The 27,558-nt window shown below is 42.3% G+C and overlaps 1 protein-coding gene across 2 annotated transcripts in view; it reads left to right on the forward strand.

Annotated features, from left to right (window-relative positions):
• CMIP (c-Maf inducing protein) overlaps positions 1-27,558 on the forward strand; it is a 170,356-nt gene that overhangs the window by 79,212 nt on the left and 63,586 nt on the right. For both annotated transcript variants that reach the window (XM_084644733.1, XM_084644734.1), the window contains exons 2-3: positions 10,597-10,722; positions 25,888-25,938. In XM_084644733.1, the coding sequence (XP_084500859.1) occupies positions 10,597-10,722; positions 25,888-25,938 (177 nt within the window). The remainder of the gene's footprint in view (positions 1-10,596; positions 10,723-25,887; positions 25,939-27,558) is intronic.

The raw sequence follows: 27,558 nt of genomic DNA on the forward strand, positions 1-27,558 counted from the left end.
TTTCCTGTAAAAACGACTTTATTTTTTCCCCCTTTTGAGGGTGAATTTCTAACAGAGAATTGTTCATATCCAGATCATTGCTTTCACATAGATGCAAGGTGATGGTGTAAGTCTGAGTGTCAGCTCGTGCTGCTGTTAGCTGCTTATGAAATATGATTAATAGAAGCATTTATATTCATTCAACATGTGAAGCAATTTACATTTATTTTTTCTCAAGATTTTTTTTCTCCCATCCTCTTTCTTCTCTTCTCTCTCCCCCTTGCCCCCGTGTTGTTGCTCTGATGACTCAGACATGGGAGAGATTATTTCATGTTGAGGCGGAGACTAGCTTTTCTTGTCAATTGTGTGACAGACAGTTTTGTTCTCTCCATCGCGTGTGGCTGCATGGGATTGGTACATCAAATGCATTGCAAATTATGAAAGTACTTTGTGCGCAGTCTACTATTATCCACGTTTTTGGTTTGTTAAATGACAGTGTTACCTGGGATTGCAGGCTGTCACATTAAAATGTATCCTTAAATATTTGGAGAAAAAGTGGAGTTGCACCTGATCTGCTGCCGAGCTAAACTTCAGATGAATTTCTGGCCCTGATTTTCGGCTTGTATAAATCAATGTAGTTCCACTACAGTCTTTTGGAGCTCTGCGGATTGACACCAACTAAGGATCTGGGCCTTTGCTTAATTAAATCACATAGTAAATCAGATTGTAAACTAGCTCCTTGGGGAAGACACCATCTTTATGTTCTGTGTTTTTGTACAGCACCTAGCACACTGGGATCCTGGTCCATGACTAGGGCTCCTTGTTGCTACAGTAACACAAATAATAACTAATTTTTGTTGGAATCAACCTATACTGCATTGAACATGGGACATGTGTGTTTCCCTATGTATAGATAAATGTGGTAGAATTCCCTGTTGTTGTTCATTAGCATTCCCTAGGTTACAGCATGTGTGTGCATAATGTACGATACATGGAGCCAGCTCCTCAGCTAGTGTAAACTGTATAGCTGCATTGAAGATCTAGCCCACTGTGATCAAATTGATAGTGTTACTCTTTCTCCTAGGCATAAAAAAAAAAGTTAATGACCAAAGCAAACCCAGAGGCATATAGGAAAATGCAGCTTCTGTTAATGGCATTTAGCTTTACCTCAATTAGTGACACGGTGCCATCCCTCTACAAGAATAGCCCTATCTTTGAAACACAGACCCTTTCATGTGCTCCTCAGCTCACGTTTCCCTGACTCCGGTGCATCTCATCCAGAACCAAAGAGCTCTCCTTGGTTTCCCTTGCTGTGGAGCTGTGTGATAAGACTTTTTGCTTAACAATCCAACTAGGAAAGGACTTGCTGTACTGCAGCAGATCCCATGATTCATCTAATGAAGAATCCTGGCACTAGATCAAACTGTGGTTCAGGACCCCAAAGTGGGTTGCGACCCCCATTTAAATGGGGTTGCTGAGGCTCATGTTGGCCCTGGCCCCAGCAAGTCTGAAGCTGAAGCCCCACCGCCCAGGGCTAAGGTTATATGCCCCTGCCCAGGGCAGAAGCTCTTGGGCTTCAGCTTTGGCCCCCCCTTTCTACCCAGGGCAGCAGGGCTCAGGCAGGCTCAGTCTTCGTTCCCCCCCTCCTGGGGTCAAGTAGTAATTTTTGTTGTCAGAACGGGAGGGGTCATGATGCTATGAAGTTTGAGAACTGCTGTCCTTGATCCAAATGTGGTTGGGCTTCAGAGGAAAACCTAAAACTCTCATTCTCCATGTCATTGCACACTAATGTTACCGTGGAGGTGTGTGTATAGTCCTGCTACTAGACTTTGTCTCTTATCATATTAATCTTCATGAGATTAACATTGACTTCCACCTGTTTATGACAAATGAATAACCATACATTTCTTCCATATCAAGAATTAGCCAAATTGTATTGAGCTGGATATCATGACCTCACATTGTCAATAGGTGCACTTGATAAATGTCGTCTTGTCGCTTATATTTGGCCAGATCAGATGTTAATTCCTCTGGATTTTGTAGGGACAAGGGGCAGTTTCTAATATGCTGTTTCTTTTCTTGAGCCATAGATGTATTCATGTATTGTCAGAGATTCTTCATGCTGGCTGCCATTGTCAGCAATTCCTTAGTCCATGACCCTGTAAGGTGTAATTGAGCACCCTCACCTCCACTCCAGTTGGAGGTGAGGGCAACCAGCATTTCCCAGAAGGTGGTGTGCACTTTACCAGATTGGGCACTAATACAGATACGGACAGCTATACATAATAGGGCATATTCATCATCCTGAACTGCATGCATTTAAATGCCTTGCTAACAAGAACAGCCAAATGAGACCTAGACATCTGATGGTGATGGAGAGTGTGTTAGAATACCATGTTTTTCCACCAAGGGTATCTCCCTGGGAAAGTCATAGGATAGTTTAGGGTTACCTATCATACTCCCCTAGTACATATGTACATCTGTCTGTCACATCTCATGTGAATGATTCCCTCTATTTGTATGGTGCATCTGTTCTAGACGGTCTCTTGCCGAAGTGGTGCTCTTGAAGATTTAGTACGTTATTGTGTGTAAATGCATACAAGCCTCATTTTAACAGTGGACATCATGTTTATTCTTTCCTTTTTAGTCAATTTCCTATGGAAACAAGTGTGCAGATTTTTGTTTTATTGTATAGGCTGCTGCTGCTTCCCAGAAAAGTTGAAGGAAGGCTGACTTTAAATTTGAGTCTGAAAGTTTCTTCAATTTTATGAGCATTTAATCCTTTGAGTTTATGATTTACTGTCTCTTCTGGTATCTGATTGTCCTGGATCAGAAAAGTCACTTGGCTTCAAAGCTTTATGGTTTATCAATCTTTATGAAACTGAACGAAATGCAACATTTTTTTTCTTTAAAGGACAAAAATTCTCGGTTCCTCTTACACTGAAGGGAAAGGTATGTATGTCTTGTGGGGAGAATGGGTTTCACAAAAGCTAATGTAAATGGAAATGTTTCCATGATTTAACTTTAATTTAAATAAAAAGCCCTTTCATAGAATCATAGAATATCAGGGTTGGAAGAGACCTCAGGCGGTCACCTAGTCCAACCCCCTGCTCAAAGCAGGACCAATACCAACTAAATCATCCCAGCCAGGGCTTTGTCAAGCCGGGCCTTAAAAACCTCTAAGGATGGAGATTCCACCACCTCCCTAGGTAACCCATTCCAGTGTTTTACCACCCTCCTAGTGAAATAGTGTTTCCTAATATCCAACCTAGACCTCCCCCACTTCAACTTGAGACCATCGCTCCTTGTTCTGTCATCTGCCAGCACTGAGATCAGCCCAGCTCCCTCCTCTTTGGAACCCCCCTTCAGGTAGTTGAAGGTTGCTATCAAATGCCCCTTCACTCTTTTCTTCTGCAGACTAAACAAGCCCGGTTCCCTCAGCCTCTCCTCGTAAGTCAAGTGCTGCAGCCCCCTGATCATTTTCATTGCCCTCCGCTGGACTCTCCAATTTGTCCACATCCTTTCTGTAGTGTGGGGCCCAAAACTGGATGCAGTACTCGAGATGTGGCCTCACCAGTGCTGAATACAGGGGAATAATCTCTTCCTTCGATCTGCTGGCAATGCTCCTACTAATGCAGCCCAATATGCCGTTAGCCTTCTTGGCAACAAGGGCACACTGCTGACTCACATCCAGCTTCTCATCCACTGTAATCCCCAGGTCCTCTGCACTTGTCCTTGTTGAACCTCATCAGATTTGTTTTGGCCCAATCCTCCAATTTGTTCGGGTCACTTTGGACTCTTCCTACCCTCCAGTGTATCTACCTCTCCCCCAAGCTTAGTGTCATCCGCAAACTTGCTGAGGGTGCAATCTATCCCATCGTCTAGATCATTAATAAAGATGCTGAACAAAACTGGCCCCAGGACCGACCCCTGGGGCACTCCGCTTGATACCGGCTGCCAACTAGACATTGAGCTGTTGATCACTACCCATTGAGCCCGACAATCTAGCCAGCCCTCTATCCACCTTTAAAAATTCCCTGCCATGTTGCAGACCAAAAACAACAGCAAAGAGCTTGTCAGCTGTACATAAACATGAAACTGACTAACCTAGTTTCCTTGTCGAAGCCGAGTGAAATGTAAAAATGAAAACATTTGCATAAACAATAAAAAATAAATTAGATTTTAAATTGTTTTTCTTGATAGAAGGTTAAATTTTGCTCAGTCCCATGAAGGTGCATTCAAAGAAGCCTTTGCTCCCAAGTGTAAGGGATAGGCACAGTATAGTTCTTGGGCTTCCCAGTGTGGTGCTGGCTACTCCAAAGTGTTAAAGGCCCCCTGCACTGACAAGCCAGGCTGGCACTGCCTGGGACAAAATGAAGGCTTTGCTCCTGAAAAGGACGGTGTAGTGTCGTGATGGAGCTCCCTAGAGCTCTGGGAAGTGCTGTGTGGGACTCAGGCATGGTACCCTCCCAGAGCTCCTGCTGGTGTCATGTGCCTCTCCACAGCCCCTAGTGTGAAATGTGGCCATGGGTATGTAACAGGATCTAAAAACACCATTTCAAGAGTCTTTGTGCAGTATGGCTGCAGTTACAATTGCAAAACAGAGTTAAAATGTTCAGATGTGGTATTTTGGAGGATATATTGGGTGTCTGGGGCTTGAAATATGTCAAATCTAAGAGAGATTTCCCATGCTGCAAAGATGGCTTTACGTCATTTAAAATGGAAGGCATTTCAAAATTCTCATTTATATTTATGTAAATTTCCTTATCAAGGTTGTGCCGTGGAAGCACAACCGTGACAGATATTGCAACCACTTGCGGTGTCTTTTGGGGACCATATTGTATTTTATGTTTAAAGCATGAAAACCTCTCAAAGCCTTTATGATGAGATGGGCCAGACAGTACAAGCTGTAGAATATTCATAGCCATTTGTATCAGTACAGGTGATGTGTATTTGTGTGTTGCTGGCTCACTCGGGTGGGTGGGTGGTGGTTCCTGTGAAATCTGGAATCACTCGGGGGTGATTAATGCACAATCCCAATGCTGGCTATGAAGATTTCCAGCCTTTCTGGAGGCTGGGGGACAAACCAGGGCTTTTGGTATAAAAGATTGAGTTTAAACAAACCCAGAGCCTTCCTTTCGATACAGCAGACACAGGACTTGGTGTCGTAGGGCAGTGCCAACCTTTGCAGAAGGGAAAGACTTTGGCCTACCAGACACTCCATGTTGGAGATAGGCGTTTCCTGATTTAGTGAGCATTTAATTCCTTTTATTGTTTTGTGTATGTTTTCTTGGTGATGCTTTTGCTCTCAGAATAAATGTACTTTGCTTTGGAACAGCTGTGCAGTCACTGGTAACACCCTGTCATTGTCCTGGGAGAAGAAAAGGAGTACTTGTGGCACCTTAGAGACTAACCAATTTATTTGAGCATAAGCTTTCGTGAGCTACAGCTCACTTCATCGGATGCATACTGTGGAAAGTATAGAAGATCTTTTTATACACATCTTTTTATATGTCACTTTGTGATGAGGTTCAACAAGGACAAGTGCAGAGTCCTGCACTTAGGATGGAAGAATCCCATGCACCGCTACAGACTAGGGACCGAATGGCTGGGCAGCAGTTCTGCAGAAAAGGACCTAGGGGTGACAGTGGACGAGAAGCTGGATATGAGTCAGCAGTGTGCCCTTATTGCCAAGAAGACCAATGGCATTTTGGGATGCATAAGTAGGGGCATTGCCAGCAGATGGAGGGACGTGATCGTTCCCCTCTATTCGACATTGGTGAGGCCTCAGCTGGAGTACTATTTCCAGTTTTGGGCCCCACACTACAAGAAGGATGTGGAAAAATTGGAAAGAGTCCAGCGGAGGGGAACAAAAATGATTAGGGGACTGGAACACATGACTTATGGGGAGAGGCTGAGGGAACTGGGGATGAAGAGAAGAATGAGGGGGGGGATTTGATAGCTGCTTTCAACTACCTGAAAGGGGGTTCCAAAGAGGATGGCTCTAGACTGTTCTCAGTGGTAGCAGATGACAGAACAAGGAGTAATGGTCTCAAGTTGCAGTGGGGGAGGTTTAGGTTGGATATTAGGAAAAAACTTTTTCACTATGAGGGTGGTGAAACACTGGAATGCGTTACCTAGGGAGGTGGTGGAATCTCCTTCCCTAGAAGTTTTTAAGGTCAGGCTTGACAAAGCCCCGGCTGGGATGATTTAGTTGGGGATCGGTCCTGCTTTGAGCAGGGGGTTGGACTAGATGACCTCCTGAGGTCCCTTCCAACCCTGATATTCTGTGATTCTGTGTGTATAAAAAGATCTTCTATACTTTCCACAGTATGCATCTGATGAAGTGAGCTGTAGCTCACGAAAGCTTATGCTCAAATAAATTGGTTAGTCTCTAAGGTGCCACAAATACTCCTTTTCTTTTTGCGGATACAGACTAACATGGCTGTTACTCTGAAACCTGTCCTGGGAGAGAAAGCAAAGCGCATGTGCTGGGTGCTAGGCTGACTGGCTTGCTGGGGATATCACAGTGTAAGGCAGGGAGCTGTGTAGCCTTAAAACCCTGGTCAGAAGGGAGTGAGACCTGGGTCCCTATTGAGAGATAGATAGAGGCCTGAGACCTGAGTGGCCACAAGCGGGAGGGGAGATACAGGTGCAGTTACCCTTGAAACTGTGACAAAATCCAGTCCATTCTCTGTGATGGAAGATTTGAAACCATGTTGAAGTACATTTGTGGGGGGAGAGGGGAAAAGGAGCAGGGGGAGGCAGAAGTGATATTTAAATGGTATATAAATTAGCCCTTATGGTAAAAAATACTCTGGCTATGGGAGAATAAAACAAAATAGAAATATCTATTAATGACTAATGGTTTTGTTTTGATCCTTTAATAAGAAGGCTGGGTTGTACATTATCTTACTCTTTCTAAATGTGTTGGTTAATGAATATCAGCTGATGTTCAGTCTTTGGGATGAGATTTAGTTGTTGAAAGATTACAGAGCTGTGATTGAACTGGGTCAGTTCTCTTTGTGACAGTTTAAAAAGGCAGTTACGGGAAAAGCTTTGGGAAAAACCTTTGTCTCAAGATTAGTGTCTGTGGGGTTCTGGGCACTCTGAACTCCCGTTTGAAGGGAATGGGAGCTCAGGGCACTCAGCACCACACAGGGTGGGTGCCCTAGAGAACAATTTGCATTGCTCCTGCCCTATTCATTTGATATTTACTGCTGCTGGTGCTGGATTCCCCCTGCCCCGCCATTCTTTGAAAGCGTGTTGTTGAAAACTTTTGTCTCCTGAGCCTAATAGACCCTGCTCATGCTGTTTTTCATATTTTCCCTGAGTGTCATAGTCTTGATCTCTAAAGGGTCTTGGGCTTTTGCTTTCCTGTGAGAACAAGATAATTACTCTCCAGTAGGCAACGTCTGACGTACAGTTTCAGCAAAAACCACTGGGACGCCAGTCACTAGCATGGAACAATATTGTGGGTAAATGAATAAACAGAAGTTTATCATACTTCCTGCACAACAAACTTTTGTTAAAGAGACAGTGAACATGTTTCATCACTAGAGTTGTATAAAATTTACACTTCCACAACAGGCATTATTCAGAACATTTTTTTAAGAGGGTTTTTTTTTTAAGCTGCACTCCTATTTTTTTTTTTCTTGCTAAAAAGACAGCTGATGGTTTTGTCGTAGTAATCTTGTATTATAGGGGCATTTACTGCATTTTGGCAGACGTTTTATAAGGGGCTTCTGTATACTTTTAAAGAGTGAAAGTGAGTATGATTTTTCATACACAACGCCCACTTACCTTATGGAAGGAAGTAGTGCAGCTAAAAAGTAGCTACATTCCAAAAGGAATTTGCTTATTTCACACTCACCCACAAGATCCTCTGTTGTGATTGTTAGAGCTGCTCCTGTTTGCCCCAGAGGTAGTCGTAGTTTTGACAGGATTTTTTTTCTTTTTTTTTCATTTTCTTTATAGCCTATTGCAAGACTGTTGATTAACATAATTTAAACTAGGGGGGCGTAATATATTCAGAACATGTAAATTAGACGTAAACCAGAAATACTGAGAAAATAATACATAATTAAGAATAATAAATACCTATTGTTTATTGCAAGCAGGGCTCCGGTCATAGTCATAGCAGAATAGTTACTCTACTAGCCACGCTGGACAATTTCTCCATCTATATGAGCCCTGAGTGCAGCCAGTGGAGTGTCTCAGGATTGCTGTGTAGCACTGGATTAACTCAAATAATTGTGTGTGTGTGTGTGTATGTACACATCTATATCTCTGAATGTATGTGTGTACCTACTTTGTGTGTGTGTATAGGATTAAACGTGTTTGTTTATATATGTGAAAATAATAAAATGTCAACTATTTAGAATATATCCTAGTAGTATTTGTACTTTCTGCTCTAATACCTCAGATTGGTGAGGGAGGTTAAAAAAGAAGCTTCGTATTTAACTTTTAGTTTCCTCGCTGTTGATTCATATCACACATTTAACTGTAGCATGTTGTTTTTTTGTTTGTTTTAATTGTGACTCTCACTTGTAATCAGGCAGTGGCAACCTCTTCAGGAAACTGACCTCTAAATGTAGCAGCTGTAAGCAGTTGGGGGCCTGCCTTTGATTATCAGGGCTAGTCTACACTGGCAGTGTTAAAGGGCTGCCGCGGCCATGCTTTAACGTGGCTTGTGTAGTCGCGGTAGAGCGCTGGGAGAGAGCTCTCCCGGCGCTCTAAAACACCCACCTCCACGAGGGCCGTGGCTCCCAGCGCTGGGAGCACGGTCTACCCTGGCGCTTTACCGCGCTGAAACTTGCTGCGCTCAGCGGGGTGTTTTTTCACACCCCTGAGCGAGAAAGTAGCAGCACTGTAAAGTGCCAGTGTTGACAAGCCCTAAATCTTGAAGCTGTTGGTTGAGTGAGTATCCACCGCTCTCTGCCAGGTGCGTAGAAGACACCTTTGGAGCCCAAAGACCCATTGATAGAGTCAGTGTTCTAGATCGGATAATGAACTTGGTCAGCTTTGTAAGCAGAAGGCAGAACAAAAACCAACGCAATACATTTAGGTTGGAAGAATTTTTCTTCATAATTTTGGCAGATAATATCGATGTTTATTTTAAAGCATTTTTTCCCTATTTTGATGGATTTAAATTTTCACCGTTGTTGGAAATTATGGAGGAGAATGGTTGGGGGAGGGTGGTGTCAGAAATAATTAATTACGTAGATGTTGAGATTCAAATAAAACACAAATTGTCAAAATATTAAATGTAAATATCCTTAAAACAAACTCTGTTAAGTTCTCAGGCAAAGAAAGAAATGTTGCTTATGTGTAAATTTCGATGATCATCGATCGAAATATTTTTTCATCGGTTTGTGAGAGTGTACAGTGGAATTTGTTTACCGGTGTTCCATTAATACAAATCTAATCTTTCCCAGCTTAACTATATTACACTCCTATTTTGTCAGTACAATCCAAGTATCTTCCTCCTACAGACACACCCATGCATATCTCAACTCAAATCCTGCTCAGTATTGAACTCACAAATTCATTTAACCAATCCAAGTCAACACATTTTGTACAGGATTTGTCTACACAGCAGCTGGGAAGATGCTTCCCAGCGCAGTTAAACTAACAAGCTCAGCTCTGCTTAAGCTAGTATGCTAAAAATAACAACATGACTGTGGCAGCATGGGCAGCGGCTTGGGTTAGTGGCCCAAGTACAGTCCCACCCACCTCCTGGGTACATGTTCTGGCAGCTAGCCTGTGCAGCCACACTGCTATGTTGAAGGCACTGGTTTGAGCAAAGCTAGCGCGCCTCTAGGAAGCCTGCTTCTGCTGCAGTGTAGACAGGCGTGATCAACAACTGTAGCCTCCTCCCCAGGCTTGATTAATAACCTCAGTTGTTTCCTGGTTTTGTCTACTCCTTTGTGACTTTAACACTCCCATACATGCAAGGGATGGACTGATAACTCTGTAGAACTTCTCACAAGCTTCTGACCACGTGCTTTCTCTGCACTTTATTCCTGACTCCAGACACAGCAAGGGGTCAGAGTAACAGCCGTGTTAGTCTGTATTTGCAAAAAGAAAAGGAGTACTTGTGGCACCTTGGAGACTAACCAATTTAATTGAGCATAACCTTTTGTGAGCTACAGCTCACTTCATCGGATGCATAAAGTGAGCTGTAGCTCACGAAAGCTTATGCTCAAATAAATTAGTTAGTCTCTAAGGTGCCACAAGTACTCCTTTTCTTTTAGCAAGGGGTCGGTTCAGGTTCTCTCCTCATTAAACTTCCAGTTCCACCAAGTTGTTCAGTGTTTGCGTGACAGGGTCAGGTGGAGCGAATGTGAGGTCACGCACAATTTCACGTGTGACCTCCCCAGGATTTGGGCCTGATGTTCCAGAGGGGAATGGCTAATGGTGTGTACTTCCCGGCTGCCCATCACCCACTCCTTATGGGCTCAGAACATCAAAGGCAACCAGACGCTATACAGCTATTCCCAGCACCAAATACGATGGGATCAGTTTCTGGGGCGTAAAGCATTTGAATCCATGTTGTGAAACTTTTTATGAGTAAGTAAATGCTTATTCTTTCTTTCTCTGTTTCTTTTCTTGCAGCCAACTGGGTATATGGAAAACTCAGTTTCCTACAGTGCTATTGAAGACGTTCAGCTACTCTCCTGGGAGAATGCCCCTAAGTACTGTTTACAGCTCACCATCCCTGGGGGTACAATCTTACTGCAGGTACAGTAAACATGAAAGAACAACTCTCTATTAATCACTTGATCCTTGTTTGCTAAGTCTGAGATGTTAGCCCTGATTAGCCAGGCTGACACTGGGCAGATAATTCACTGTGGTCAGGTTGGTTACTTACCAACAGATTTGTGTGAGGTGACACATTCAAAGCCATTCAAGATTGTTTGGGTTGCTTTGCCTGCTAGGTTTGTTTTTTTTTAAAGTGATAGTGAAGAATGGGAAGTGTTGGGCCAAGATGACTTAAACTTGCAGCAGATTTTATAAACAGGACAGCGCTTTGTGGGAGAATTCATAGATTTTTGAGGCCCAAAGGGTCCAATATAATCTAGTCTGACAACCTGAATAACACAGACTATAGAATTTCACTCTGTAATTCCTGGCCAAGAGCACAGAACTTCCAGTGAAATTTAAATAATATCTTTTATAAAAACATCCACTCTTAATGTAAAGACTTCAGGTGAGATTGAATGCCATTAGATTTTAGAGAAAAAAGCACCTTAGAAGGTTCAACTAATCAGACGCCTCAGTTGTCTGAACTTTCAAGTATCTGTTTGGAAATGGATAATTCCATTACCACCCTGTGGGTAGGTGACCGGGGGTGATGTGGGGCAGAAATGTTTATGTAGTTCTTTAAAATGCTAGGATTTATTTAAAAACAGCCAGCCCTCAAGGACACCTCAACTGCGTGTCTTACTTACTCTTAGAACTTGCTCATAACATTCTCAGTTTGAAGAAGCAAGTTGGTCACTCCCACACACCACATGATGATGGAGCAGAAAAAAGAAATTGTGGAGGACAGACACTAATAGACATTTGATAGACATGCATTTCAGATGAGATCTCCAAGAGCTTCAGGGAAACTGCATGGTTCAGTAGATATGGCCCTGACTTTGGAGTCAGGGGACCTAGTTTCTTTTCAGAGTTTGGCGACTGACGTGCCGTGTAACTCTGGGTGGGACACGTCCTGAACAGCTGTGTCAGTGGGTGTTCAGCACGTCTGAAAAACAAGCCATTAATCTCTGTGTTTTAGTTCTCCCACCTTGAAATTGGGACTAGGGATGCTCACTTTTTTTTTAAGCGCTTTGAGATCTCTGGATGAAACGTCTAATGATAAGTGCTATTCATATGAGGATAATGTCCTTGGGCACGTTTCCCTATGTCTGATTGTTGTGTAACATTCTAATTACCATCACCAGCTGTTTTACAGCTGTGCTGTGGTGTTATATAGTAGATAGTTTCCTGTATTCAGTCCTCCTTAAGCCTGAAGCTGTTTCTAAACAGGAGGCACCACCTTTATTTCCTTTATTTTTACATTATCCCACACTTCCTCCTGTGTTTGTAAGGTTTTGTAGGATTTCTAAGGTCATTGCAAGTTTAGCTGAGAGCAGAGTGCTCCGCCACATTCCTGAGTTTTGAAACTGCTGTTGATCAAGAAAAGAAAGCTAACTGAAAATCCAACTGTATATGTACTTCAAAAAAAAAAAAAATCTTTCAGCAATCATAATTTCAAAACTGCTGACCCTGTTTTCTTCAGATCTCAGTGGTGACTGCAGAATAGATCAAGTTTCAATAATATCTGTTTAGCTGTTGACTCTTACGTGTGCATTGTTTCTTCTGACTGGAATATGTGGACGAGAACGCGTGTTTCACGGATAGAATTCAGAAATGGCTGAGTGATTTCAGCAGAAAACTGTGGAGGTAAAAAAAATTGAGTATCTTTGAAATGGAGATAACTCATAAAAAATTTCAGCTCCAAAGGAAATTGTTCTGGTGAAAATGTGAGTAACTGCAGAAGGGTGACTCTAATGGAAGTTGCATTTCTCTCTTTACTATACCACAGCGGCTCCGGAAGCAGTTCAGTAATATATATGAAGATATGAACAGTGCTGCACTGGCAGAACTTGATACCTCTTCTGATTGTGTACTTGCGGCCCTGCTGCTGATCAGCTGTCCATCAGAACCACGAAAGATGATAGATAGCTATATCTGACATTCCAGTATTTTTAATTGGTCAAATATTAAATATTGACGCATTATCGGGGAAGCTGGTCAATAGTAGACTGCAGTGCAATCTTCATAGGAAGCATTAGGCTTCTTCCTTCTTTGAGGGATAAACAGTTGTGGTTTTTAAGAGAAAATAATCCAGTTGATCATCATCATCTTCCTATGGCTGATGTAGATGTAGCGGAACAATTATAATTTTACATTTAGGTGGCTAAGTCAGATAATTGTGCTTGGAGTAGCGGAGTGTATCACTATAATACCTCCATCGTATTTGTTGATTAGGGCATTGAGTTGTGATATGTTCCACAATCTGTTCTGGGTGACAACAGTTGCACACTAGACAGTTTTTAATTTTCCATTAGTGCATCAGGTACCCGCATCTGACATGTTTTGTGCAGGTGCAGTTTAAGATTGCCCATAAGCTTCGTGGAAGATTGAAGCCAGGGATCTTCTCCGTTGGGTCTTTCACAAGGTGTGTGTTTATGACTTCTTGTGATCTTCATTCGGCTTTCCTCAGGGTTGAGGTAGCATTGACTTGAAGTTGCACCCAGTTGATGCCCAGTAACAACCTGAAACTAGGCACTGAAATGAACTGTGTTCTCCATATTCCAGGCTTCTGCAGGAACATGGAACAACAGAGTGACTCTGAGTCTGTTCTGGACACGCTAGATCACACTCCTATTACTCTGGCTGTCTTCTGCAGTTACTTCAGACTGGTCCTTTCATATGCAGAGTGGTTTACCAGTGGCTAAGGATACATCTTATTGCTCAGGCCCTGACGTTAGCCCTTCACTTTGTTCCAGTGCCTGGGGTTTTGGATGGTGTTGAAATGCCATAAAAATATCTTGATGGTGATGATTTTCAACACAGTAAATATACTTTCTGTTCTCAGTAAGAGTCATCCATGGGAACATCTTGGGCCACATCCTCTGCTGGAGTAAACTGTCATGACTCCATTTTAGTTTATACCAGCTGAGGTTCTGGACCGTAGTCTTTGCCTTTACTTATGCATTAGGACTGTGGGCAGAAGGGTTCCGTGTGAGGGGTGAGAGAGATTCCAAAAATGATCCCTGAAATTTGGTTCTAAGTAGACTAACACTTGGAGGTTAGAATTCAACTATCTGAACCTTTCAGGCGGGAACCCCCCCCCTTCCGACACACAGTTAGCCCCATCTGATCCGCCGCCCAAACAGCCTCATAGCAACTGCTAAGAAAATAAGAAGGTAAGACTGGGACCTGGGGAAGAGTGTGGGAAACTACCTAGGACAGAGAATGTTCCCTGCCTGCCTGTTCCCTGCCTGCCAGCTGTATGAACGATGCAGCCCATGTGTGATGAACTTTCCAGTGTAGGTTGAGGGTCAGGAACACATGGAATCTGGAACCTGAAGAATCCATTCCAGCACAGTTAATGTACTATTATGTAAGACATGAGCCCTCTGCATTCTACCCCAACTCTAAACGCCAATGATCGGCTAATGCAGGACAGACAGCAGAGGCAAATTCGAGCAAAAAAGGTGGAAACACTTTTAAGATGCACTTCTGTGCTCCACTCAAATTGAAGAACCTGGAATTATAAATACAAATGTATTTACTGAGCTCTGGAACTCACTTTTCCAAAATTTGTTGCAGTATTTCTAGGTATAAAGTACTTACAAAATTGTAAGAAATGGAATTTCTCTTTTGTCTAATAGCTCTTCTGTTGCTTCATTGTTCAAGGATGTAATGCAAGTGGTTAGGGGGCAGAGAATAACGGAGACTTGTTTAGAGATACATTTTTTTAGAGTAGAAAGGAGCCACTACTGAGGTGACAATATTGTTATTCATTTTTGGTGTTTTTATGTCTAGGTTCTACCTTATAATCCATTAAATAATGAGAAGTAGAAATCTTATTTTTAATGACAGGTTTCAGAGTAACAGCCGTGTTAGTCTGTATTCGCAAAAAGAAAAGGAGTACTTGTGGCACCTTAGAGACTAACCAATTTATTAGAGCATAAGCTTTCGTGAGCTACAGCTCACTTCCTCAGATGCATATCGTGGAAACTGCAGCAGGCTTTATATATACACAGAGAATATGAAACAATACCTACTCCCACCCCACTGTCCTGCTGGTAATAGCTTATCTAAAGTGATCATCAGGTGGGCCATTTCCAGCACAAATCCAGGTTTTCTCACCCTCCACCCCCCCACACAAATTCACTCTCCTGCTGGTGATAGCCCATCCAAAGTGACAACTCTTTACACAATGTGCATGACAATCAAGTTGGGCTATTTCCTGCACAAATCCAGGTTTTCTCACATCCCCCCCACCCCCATACACACACAAACTCAATCTCCAGTTTGGATGAGCTATTACCAGCAGGAGATTGAGTTTGTGTGTGTATGGGGGTGGGGGGGATGTGAGAAAACCTGGATTTGTGCAGGAAATAGCCCAACTTGATTGTCATGCACATTGTGTAAAGAGTTGTCACTTTGGATGGGCTATCACCAGCAGGAGAGTGAATTTGTGTGGGGGGGTGGAGGGTGAGAAAACCTGGATTTGTGCTGGAAATGGCCCACCTGATGATCACTTTAGATAAGCTATTACCAGCAGGACAGTGGGGTGGGAGTAGGTATTGTTTCATATTCTCTGTGTATATATAAAGCCTGCTGCAGTTTCCACGATATGCATCTGAGGAAGTGAGCTGTAGCTCACAAAAGCTTATGCTCTAATAAATTGGTTAGTCTCTAAGGTGCCACAAGTACTCCTTTTCTTATTTTTAATGTTACGTAGTTTTACTGTTAATACTGAATTGATGCATGTATAGGTGACAGTGGAAAGCACAAACCTGAAATAACTACTTAATGGCCCAGGCTTTTAGAAATACACACACATAACTGCATGTGCAGAGTTTGCACAGGGTGAAACACTGAGAGCCATGGTGCTTCCAGGCAAAGGTCAGTCACAACCTGGCCTTGGTTTTTACTCTGTCTTTTTATGATACCTATCCTCACAACCCCCATTTGAGGCAGGGAAGTTCTGTTATTCCCACAGTACAGATGGAGAACTGAGGTGTGAAGATACTGTGGATGTGGCTACCCTGCCATCCAAGCTGGGATGGCAGCTTGGGTAGACCCTTGCTAGCACTGCTAAAAATAGCATTGTAAACATGACAATGGGGGTGCACTAGCCTCCCCAGAACCTCCATGTTGCAGAAGTTTGCACCACACATGTACACTGCTATTTTTTGCCATGTTAGTGCAGATAAAGCTAGCATGTGTATGTCTACCCAAGCTGCGGGCATACCTTGCATTGCTGTAGAGACATTTCCTAAGTGACTGGAAGTCTGGCAGAGCAGAGAGCTGAGCCCTTATCTCCCAAGGCCAGGCTAGCAGCCTAACCACAGAATCTTCCTCATCCAATTAAGTAATAGAATCTATTGGAGAGAAACCCTGCTCAGCTGTGGAGTTGGACAACTTCAGTATTTTCATATGATGCCATAATATTATTTTATTCTTCAACTTCACTTACTGGTGTTAGCATCCATGTCTGTCCTATAATTTGTACTTCATTTTTCTGTTAAATTTAATTTCTGAATCTTTATTCCATAGCATTCTCTTTATGGCCTCCTTTACTGACCTGTTTACTATTACAAATGATAACAAGTTTGAACCCAAAGCGCCCTGTGCAGTGTACAGGGAGTTTGGCAGGCATGGCACATTTTTATATGGAGCAGCCTGCTGTTTGTTATTTTAAAAAACAAATTAATATAATTGTGAGAAATGAACATCTAAAAGTGGGTGCTTTGCATGCACAGTAATTCCTCTGAAAAACTGGTATCATCATATAACCTCACAGGAAATGATGAAGGAATTGAATGAATCTGGGCTTCCATAGTGTTTATATTGGACTACGTTAGCGGGGACTGGATCTGACTCCAGTGTAACTATGGGAAACTGAATGTAACTAAATACAAGCTTTCGATAGGTGCTGATCCTGATTGATCCAATGTGACCAGGCCAGAATGCAGTGTATTAATGGATTTCCCATGCAGAAAGTTCTATAGGATGCTCACAAATGCACAATAATATTTAAAATAAAATAATAAATATTTAGAGAATCAAGATGCAAAACCTACATTTTAAATAACGATGTCATATCTAAGGAGGAAATCGAGGAGAAATTTTCTAACTATAAGGACATTTAAGCTCTGGAATAGGCTTCTGGATGTGGAATCTCTGTCATTGGAGGTTTTTAAGAACAGGTTGGACAGTCACCTGTTCGGGATGGTCTAGGTTTACTTGGTTCTGCCTCACCACCGGGCGCAGAGAGGGCTGGAGTAGATGACCTCGGGAGATACCTTCCAGCCCTACATTCCTTTGATTCTATGATATGAAGTTATCAAACCAAAACAGTTCGATAGTTCTGAATTGAATTTTTTTCATTTCATTTTTCAGGAAATTTTGAATTTTTGGCTTTTCCGATTCAGAATGAAAACAAACTTCCAAATGTGGAACAGAAATTTTGGTTTCTGACTGGCTTTAGTAACAAGACATGAGCGTCTAAGGCAGAGGTGGGCAAACTACGGCCTGCGGGCCACATCTGGCCTTGAGCTTGTGACCGGGGAGGCTAGCCTCCGGCCCCTCCCGTGCTGTGCCCCCTCCCCCACAGCCTCAGCTCCCCATGCCGCCAGTGCTCTGGGTGGCGGGGCTGTGAGTTCCTGCTGGACAGTGCAGCTGTGAGAGCCGCCAGCCTGCCCCAGCGCTCTAGACTGCGCGGCAGTGTGGCTGGCTCCGTCCGGGCAGCACAGCTGCCAGTCCTACTGCTCTGAGCGGCATGGTAAAGGGGTGGTTAAAGCCGGGGGTGTGGGGGTGGATAAGGGCAGGGGTTCTTCAGGGGGCAGTCAGAGGACAGGGAATGGGGGGGTTGGATAGGCATGGGAGTCCCAGGGGGCCTGTCAGGGGGCGGGGGTGTGGATAGGGGTCAGGGCATTCAGGGGACAAGGAGCAGGGGGGGTTAGATAGGGGGTTGGGTTTGGGGGGGTGGTTAGGGGCGGGGGGGTCCCGAGAGGGGCGGTCAGGGGAAAAGGAGCAGGGGGGGTTGGATGGGTCGGGGGTTCTGAGGGGGGCAGCCAGGGGGCAGGAAGTGGGAGGGGGTGGATAAGGAGCAGGGGCCAGGCTGTTTGGGGAGGCACAACCTTCCCTACCTAGTCCTTCATACAGTTTTGGAATCCCGATGTGGCCCTCAGGCTAAAATGTTTGCCCACCCCAGTCTAAGGTGTGGTACTGGGATGTCCCTCAGGAATTTGTCTGAGTTAGGTACAGTCCACCCAGGGAAGCACTGCATGCTGTGTTAGAGGTTTGAGTCCATGTGCCTATTTGCCTTTGCTGTCTCTTCTTAACCTAGTGGCAGGGTGCTGCACAGTAGTGAGTCAGAAGCGAGAGCCCAACACGGTCCTTACATAACCTGCTTTTTCCCCATGACAGTCTCCCTTTGAAATATTGACCTATCCCAATCCAGTTCAATATGTGGGGCCTGACAAACTAACAGCTGAGGTAATGCGACTGCTCTCCGGGTAGGAAGCTATTCCTGGTTCAGGGAATGACTCCCCCCTCACTTTGGAGGAAGGGATGTTGCTTCAAGAGCAAACATGGAGTATGATCAAAGTGCCAAAGCTTTTAGATACGTTGGCCTTTCAGGCTCAGTGTTTGCTATATGTGCCCAGTTGTCTGCACTCGGTCTTGCTTTTGAAGTATAGTGTTTGTTTCAGTCCTCACCATCCTTTGTGGGTGTCACTAAAAGTCATTTTCCCAGACGGTCTGGTATGATAATGAGGCGGATGTTTTGTTTAGGTTTTTTTGGCCAGATGTGTCAATTCCCAGTTCTAATAAAAAGCACTGAACTCTGACAAACTTGTTCCACTGGGACAGCTCGCAGGTTTTGCAGGACCTGGTGCACGGATTGCAAGCTCTTTAGGGGCAGGGAGCATGAACCAAATTCAGCCGTGGAGGAAGTGGGAGCAGCTCCCCCCCAGCATCAGTCATAGCAAGGCCCCTTTGTGTTAGGGGAGAATTGTGTCTTTCTGCCTTTTGTCTGCAGAGCACAATGCACACTGATGGTCACAAGCACCTGTTCGTAATAAAATAACCCAAATTACTTTAATTTACTAAAGTTGCCACAACTTACTAACCATGCTGGCTCACCCCAAACTCCCAGCACTTGTTTGCATTTCTTGGGAGGATCTAATTCCCTTTCCTTTCCATCGCAGGTTACACTTCTGTTTCATTGGGAAGGGTAGTGGAATTTGGTGGTGGCTCAGTTTAAGATCTTGGAGGGTGGGAGAGATGGGGAAGTGAGACAGGGTGATATTGTACAGACCATTTAACCTCAAATGCAGGCTGTAGTCCACTCTCAGATTTTGCCAGAGCCAAATGAGCTGGAATCTCAGAAACCTTCAGTCCTGGTCTGTGGCTTTTTCAAGTAGGATCCAACTGTGATAAAGAGAGTTCTCCCATCCCTAATGCGCAGTGTTGTTTTATTCTATTCTTGGCAATCAGGTGTTGTCAGAAGGAAAAACAAACAGGAACAGGAAGCCCTGATAAAGACAACGCTCACTGCACATACTCAGCTCCTACTTGAGCTCAGTGTTTTGTCAGGGAGTCCCCAAGGCAAATATTTCCGCTGGATTGGGAATGCCTTTGCCTGTTGTTTCCTTAATCCATATGCTTTTCTTGGTACTTGTTTTTAGTTTAGCAAGCTGATTAGTCCAGATATAATCCTCCCTTTCAAAGTCTGGGTTTTGTTTAGTAACAAATCCATTCAGTATCCTTAGGGTGATATGGTTGGGCTCATGGAAGACCCAGAATTCAGCAGAACCATTGTGGCTCTACTAGGCAGGGAGGCTAGGGAGAAGAGGTTCCAGAGCAGTTCACTCCTTGTGTATGTGGGGTTGTTAGTTGGGCAATGGGAATGAAAGAGTCTGGCACCTGGATCTGCAAATGATGTCAGTACACTGCTCACACTTCCTGTGCATGGGGGGAGGAGGCAGGGATTGTATGCAGATTGTAGTAGTGACTGGAGTCTGGTTGTGCTACTTCCCTGCACTCTGACTCTGAATTTTTTACCAGCAAAATCCTCCCGCGTGTTAGGGCGCCAAGCAGTGCGGGATGGGACACAGTAGAGATGGGGGCAGCGGTGGAATCCGTGCCCTATCGCAGCAGAGACCACTTGATCTGTTTTTTGGCTGACTGCAGCACCTGAGAAACTGGAAGGGAGGATTTTGTTCCCTGGTGAAAGGTCTTTTGACTTGAGTTTTGCATGAAGAACCTGGATTTCATCCCTCCATTGTATTAAAATTGGCTTTTAGTGTGACCATTGGTGCAGAGAACTCTGCAGTACAGTTATAGTCTTACCAGTTGGAGGAGAGTACAGACAGAATGCAGGAAAACATACCGAGAGAGAGAAATACAGAATAAACTCAGAGCCTGGGAAGAATTACAACAGACCCCAGATCATGAAACCCCACTTTCTATTGCCAGCTGATTTTTTTTTCAGGGCCGCTGCTGGCTAGGGAGTTCTTTAAGGATGGCGTACAGAAAGGGCGCTATAATAAGGAGAATTGTTATAACATTTTGTTATCTGGACAAGCCATTTCTTGTACCCTTGTGAATAATGCAGAGGTCAGCAGTGTGTGAGACTTCAGTGTGAGAGGATAAGTTAATGCAATGGAGCTGTTGGCAAAGTGGCATTGATAGATGTTGACTTACAGATAGAGAGGAAGATTCTCAGCTGATGTCAGAGCTCCGTTGATTTCAGCGTTCTACCTGTTCATCATAATCGTCATAATAAAATAAAATAGTTACAAAGAGTTTCAGATCCGACACAGGTTGCGGCTATTTTTTAGGGTCTTGCATTCACATTTTCCTATTTTCTAAATTGTTTCTCTGTCCTTTTGAGGCTTCAGTCCTGGACGCAATAAGCTCCCAACAACCAGCCCCCCTGCACGAAACCTCACAGAAACTAAGGGGATTCTGCGTGGTCACATGGGACTGACGCACCGAGCTCATTGCTGCATTGGGGCCTAACTGACTGACTATGAAGGGGAAATAGTGCAACCAACTATATGCAAAGTTCTGCACAAACTAACCAAACTAAAAATGAGGGAATTATTCTGTTTCTTTTATCTTTAATTCATGTTAATCTTAAAGGCTAAATGTGAAAATGGTAGCTAAAACATTGCCGGACAGAAGTGTGGTTCTTCGAAGTTGGTAATGTCCCTTTTTGAATAACTGGTGCAGAATGGCACTGGCTGTACAGATAAGACGGAGATAGTAAGAAAAAATTCCCCAGTGCAGCCAAAATAGCTAATTAAAACATGACTTTTTAAAATAAAGTTTTAAACTCTGTGATGGCTCAATCTCTCCTCTTTATTGTATCCTAAAGCTCAATGGAAGTTATGGATCATATCCTCAGCTTGTGTAAATTGGCCTATGAGCTGATTCACTAAATCAAGGATTTTGTTTTGAGCTAAATCCCAGTCTGGCAAACATGTAAGCATGTGCGTGATTTTACTCATGTGAGTTATCTCACTGAAGTCATGGATGACAAGCTCTTGAAATGGAACTGTGCCAATTTTTACTCACTGGCGATTTGGCCCAAAAATGCATAAGGAATCTCCTACATAGGTGTCGGCCTTCAACTATTCTTGCTTTAGCTGAGTGTAGAGATCAAAATGAGGTCCATTAAGTGAGAGGAGGGACCTAATAATAATAATAATTAATAATAAACTAATCATAAACTTCAAGGATTTTCAGAATGCTTCAATAACATTAATTAAGCCTCATGATATCCCTGTGAGGTAGAAAACTATTGCTATAACCATTTTACGGATGGCAAACAAAAGCACAGAGGAGGCAAGGACATTGTGCATGTTGCATGCATTTCTCTAAGCAAAAACAATTAAAAATCAATAACTTAATGTTTGAAGATACATGCTGATGTCATTCTGGACCAGAGCAAACGTGACTTAGATATTCAGTGGAAACATAGCCTCAAAGCTTTCAGGTGATGGAAATACACTTTTGGGGACTGATTTTTCTCAGCTACAGAGAACACATGCACACACACTTACTTGCGACTGTTCACACAAAGAAGGTATTTGCATAGGCAAATAACTAGATAAACACCTGAGTCATAAAAGATATTGCTGTTATCTCTGTGTCTTGTAGAACTTTTATTTATCCTGGTGTATCAAATAGGCCCAGTTAGCCTTTCTTCAATATCAGCCTAAAGGAAGAAAATGTTTTGTAACAGTGAGCAATTTCATAGCTCTGCCAAAGTTCCAACATTTCCTGGACATAGCTGTGGTTTAGCAGTTCTCTGGAAATATGCAGGAGGAAGCATGTACAGGGAGGATTAAGCTTTCTAGCCTGTTTGGTCTTGCTGAGTATGGGAAAGAGAGTGTTAGTGTCAGAACAACCCCAGCAAGATAACAGTGGTTAAGTTTAATAAATTTGATCTGGCCAGGCGTAGCACTTTGAAGAGTGAGCTTCTGGGATACAACCGTTGACTTGATAAGGTCCTGATACCATTAGTTCTTGATCAGTGGTAGACCTGCCGGGATTTTCTAAAGGTTTGTTTTCTGCTTTTGTGTTTACAATCATCTTCTTTGTAGTTGTTTTTCTTAGAACTGGTCTCAACCCAAATCCAGAAAGTCCCAAATTCTGGAGGAGTTTAAACTCCAGATTCAGATGCAGATTTTGCTGATGGCCTAGTTATATATAATAGGTTAAACAAAATCATCATATTTAAATGCTGCGCAAAGTTTGGAATCTAAGCTTGCAATTTTGGCACATTTAGGCTGGATCTACTTTCTTAAAAAATTCTGTTGTTTCCCTCTCAAATTTGAATATAAATTCTTCCTCTGTTAGTTTTGCGCTTTCACATTTAGCAATCCATACCATCGGGTTTTTCCTCCGGTTTTTGTGGGTCAGGAATTTTCTCAGCCTTGTCTTTATTTCTTGTTGTGTGTATTCTGTCTGAACAATCTCTTATCCAGGTTTTTATAAAGTGCCTAGCTACTGTTCTATCTAGGCTCCAGGAGGAGCAATGTTGGTCATAAAACCCACTTGCTTATATTGATTTTCTAGGTGTTTATGATGGTCTTGTGCTCGCCAGTGTCTGGAAAATGAAGGGTAGTTAACAGCTAATGGTGATTTGCTTTTAATGCAAATGGTCAAGCACCTACCTTTGGCTCAGAGGGTACTTGGTTCAAATCACATCATAGGTCAAATCTAGGACCTAAAACAGGTTGACATTGCCCTTTTAAGGAGAAAGAGTCCTACAGTTCCCTATTAGTAATATTAGAAACCAGTGTATGTTGTTGTTGTTATCAATGTAAAAACAATAGATATCTAGAAAGTTTGCTGGCAATTTAATAGAACTTTTACAGGCTCAGCTAGTATTTGATTTTCCTTTAGGAAATGTCAGATTCTATGGACATATAGCATGCACTCTAGCCTTTGTATGCTACACACACATTCTCAAACCTACACAAAATAAGAACTTGCTTGCTGGCTGGAATATTGAGCTTAATTGATCAGTTAGGGTCAAAGAAGCATGGGGGATCAGTCCTTGGTTTCAGCATGGGCATGGTCCATTTAGCAAAGTATTGCTTTTAGAACACAAAAGTTTGGCTTCTTGGAGAGGAAATGCTAGTCTAGCGGTTAGTGCAAGGGGCTGGGAGCCAGGACGCCTAGCTTCTACTCTTAGCTCTGCTGCTAGTTCTGGGGTATGAGGTTTGGTTAATTAATATTTGTAAAGTGATTGGACAGAAGGTACTGCAGAAGTACCAAATGTTACTATTTTAATCAAGGGCCTAGAAGGGAACAATGATCATTTCAATTTTTCGACGTATTTTTATGCTTTATTCTAGGTCACTTTTGTTTTTGTTCTTGAAATTCTATTACTTCTCTTTTCTTATCTCCCAGTGTGTTTCCTAGTCCAGAGTGGTACCTGATGGGTATACCTGTGCCAGATAATTCTATACTATAGGTTTTTGTTTCGCTGAACACTTGTGGCTCTCTGTTGATGTCTTCATATAGCATGTCTTCCTACATTCAGGGCCAGAACAGCTGGGTGGAATTCAAGACCAGGATTGCGTCTTCCTTCTTCAGGTGGACAGCCTTTCTGGCACTGCAGCTGGCTTTTGTTACAAGATATATGAAAATTTTGGGCAGTTTTGAACTTCAGTCCTCAGAAGTACATGGCCATCAATATGTCCAGTCAGCTAGAGCTGGTTGAAAAATTTTCCACATAAGTTTTTGGTCAGAAAATGCAGTTTCATCAAAATCTAAATGTTGTGTAGGAACATACGTATTTTGACAAAATGTTGAATGGGGAAAAATTGAAACAGATTTGACTTTCTTTTTTCATTTGATATTGTCAGAATGTGTTGTCTAGTTTTTTTATCATTTGGATTCATTTAATTTAAAAGTTTTATTATATTAAAATATTAATTGTAATAGGTGTTATATATAATATAATGTTTTGACGTTACCTAAATGAAATGATTCAATACTACCAAAATTAAGTGTTTAGATGGTATTTTTTAGTATTTCCATTCCATGAGAGATATCAAAATTTTAGTTTTTCATTCTGATTTGAAATAAGCAGATTTTGAAGTGTCAGAATTTCTGGCAGAATGGGCATTCCGTTTTCCAACTAGATCAGTGGGGCCAGTAGATAATATGCCTAGTCTCTTTGTAACCCCCTTTGCTTGGTGATCCACTGTGTATTACGTGATTCTGATAATATGCTGCTGTTATAACAGTGTTACTCCACTCGAGTTAGTGAGACACTTCTGATTTTCACCAGCATGAGATCAGGATCAGACCCTGAAGTTAGAGGCATATTTCGTACCCAGACTAACTTTAACTTTTGCAGCTCTGGATACCATTAGTTACCTTTAGCTTGGAATAAATTTAATTGTGCGTTCTAGGTTTTAACACTTATCCGAAAAGGTGGGGAAGGGGAGAAATAATTAAAAGATGCTTTAACGTTTGTTCAGGTGCATAGGAAATAGTTTGTAGGATCTTTGCCATTGCAGGACACAAGCCCCCTCTGAAAGGAGATGCATTTTTATCCAGTGAAGAGCCTTGTTGTTTACTTGCACAGGACGTGCATTGATCATGCTATTATTTTCACTACTCATTTAAAACATCCATAATTGCAAGGAAAAAGCCCTAGCAGCTGAAAGGAGATGAGATAGAGCTGGAAAAGCAAACCCACACAACATACTTCTAATGTACAGAGAGCCCTGGAAAGGCATGTACACTTTTCTGTGCACTTAATGAATTTACGTCAGCGCTGCTGCTTTTATAATTTTTGGTATCAAGCCTGTGACCTTTGGGAGCATTGAACTATTTCCTTATTGGCTACGACCCTAGCTGAACAGAAGGAATTTTTAGCAGTTCTGCTTAATATGGACAAAAACTGGTGCACATGTTACATTGAGAATGACCATTGCAGCATTCATGCAGATGCTGTAAACTGTGTGTGTTTTCTTTAATATTTTCATTGCATTCTATTGTCATTGTTGCCAAGACGATACTCAAGTAGCTAGATCACAGCTGGGGAATGGGAAACAAGGGAGGATGATGCATAAATGGAGGTATCTGCAAAATATTGTCCGCGTTTTAATCCAGGGTGGTGATCTGATATAGAGGACTAGTGGCCTATAGTTGTCAGAGGCTTGATCAAAAGCACATTGAAGTTAATGGGAATCTTTCCATTGACCTCAAAGGGTTTTGGATCGGCTGAAGTTAATGCTTTTAAGGGTTTGGTTTTTTTAAGTTAAATATTTAATATTTTAAATTTTAAGAAGATGTAATAACATCTTTGTCACTGCTGCCTGTTAAAATAAATGGATGATAATGCAAACCCAAGTCTTTGGTAGATTTTTAAAACTCTCCTCCACTTTCATGAAGGGCATGGGTTGAAGCTGGTAATTCTAGATCAGAGAGCCAAGGTCAGTGGTTTCAGACGCACACAGTTGTGTGCTGCTTTGAGGGTTTTAAAGAACATGCGGGTGATTTGCTTGTGTTTGACTCAATGTTCCAGAGCTTTAACAGAATCTAATGGTTCAATTTATGTGTTTTTGTTTTTAATTGCAGGCTGCAAACAGTTATCTGAGGGATCAGTGGTTTCATTCTTTGCAGTGGAAGGTAGGTTTTGCATTCACTATTTTCCTTGCAACGTTGTTAATTGTAACTATGAAGCATGCTTTCCCTCTGCTTGTACGCCCTGTGAGTCATGCATGCATGGTGCTGTGGATGTGCAAATGCCAAGAAGAGCCACAGCAAAAAATGAAGTGACTTGACATCGTCTTGACCCAAGAGTTCAGATGCATCATTTCTTCATCCCTAGTGGTTAGGCTCAGTTTATTCAAATGAAGAAAAGTCCCTTCCCGTTGAGATTTAGGTGATTACTTCTTTTTTTGTTTTTGTCTTTCTTCCACACCTTATTGCAGCCATGTCCTCTGTCTAAAGAGGAGGGTCTTTTCCCTTCAGAATCCCTAAATCCTAACAAGGCCACAAACTGAGCAGCTTGTGATAACCTAGCGCTGTCAGCCTGTGGTAGCCTCCATGCAGTATATATGAAACCCATTTTCAGGTGATACAGTAACAAGAGCCCACTTGTTTCTGTGCCACAGAATCCAGTAGATATATAGAAATTTACAAAAGGGCAGACAGCCTAATCTTGCGATATTCTAGGACACCCTGGTACTTGATTTTATTTACTCAGGTGAAACTGGGCCAAGGGTACCTTTTAAAGTTGCTATTCATTGTAAGTAGCATCAGTCTGCTTATCAATCTGTTTCATACTTTTAAATGATTTGGAATTACCTGCAATCTTGGGTGGTGTTAATTCAAGAATCTTGGGTAATTTTTCCTGCTCATTAGAAATTAGGTTGATTAATGCTGGGATTATTAAACAAATTGGCTCACAAATGACACCATAATATGTCAAAAACAGATCATTCCCAGCCACCAAAATGTGACCTTTTAAAGGACTGTGGATGAGTTCTGTTACAGGTCCAAATTGACCACGAAGACGTTTACTTGAGAATGAATGGGGTTGTTATGTGTATAAACTCCACGGTGTGAAACAATAACTTTCCTGTATGTTTTTTTGGACCTGAGAGAGCAGCAAAGGACTTTTCTTTGGAAACATTCCAGTGCAGTCTGACAGGTTGACTTCTTTCTTTGTCACTTATCAGGATTCCATTCTGCCCACAACAAGTGCATGTGAAAATAAATGGAAGTCCTTCCCATAGAATTGCTTTGGGGTAGGCATTTTTGGATAGCATGGATTGTGGAAAACAGTTACCCAGGAAAATTTAGGTTACTCCTGTGTTTTGTACAGTTACAGTCCTCTTTTACCAGCTACTTATAGAGGAATTGTACAGGGCAGTACAAATGAGTAATTAGGAGTAAGGGAATAAAACAGAGAAAGGAAAATTTAGGGATAAATCACTTTTAAATTTTATGCTTTGGTTTACTTATGTGGATATAATAATACCTACCTTACAGCTGTAGTGTGAATCATATTTAATCCTTTTAGATCCTGGGCTGGAAAGTGCTATGTAAATGTAAACTATTAATGTTTTCTCTCCCATTAATAAATTGTACACACTGACAATCTTCTGAGGATGTTAAATAACTTAGTGGGAGGAACAAATGAAATCAATGCATCTTTGCAATATTTTGAGTCTGCTTGGCTGTGTTATGTGATGACCATGATTCGCAGGTCAGTATCAGATTTCGTGTGGTGATACCTCAGTG

This window comes from Lepidochelys olivacea (assembly GCF_965140295.1).
Source record: "Lepidochelys olivacea isolate rLepOli2 genome assembly, chromosome: 12".
Taxonomy (NCBI): domain Eukaryota; kingdom Metazoa; phylum Chordata; order Testudines; family Cheloniidae; genus Lepidochelys; species Lepidochelys olivacea.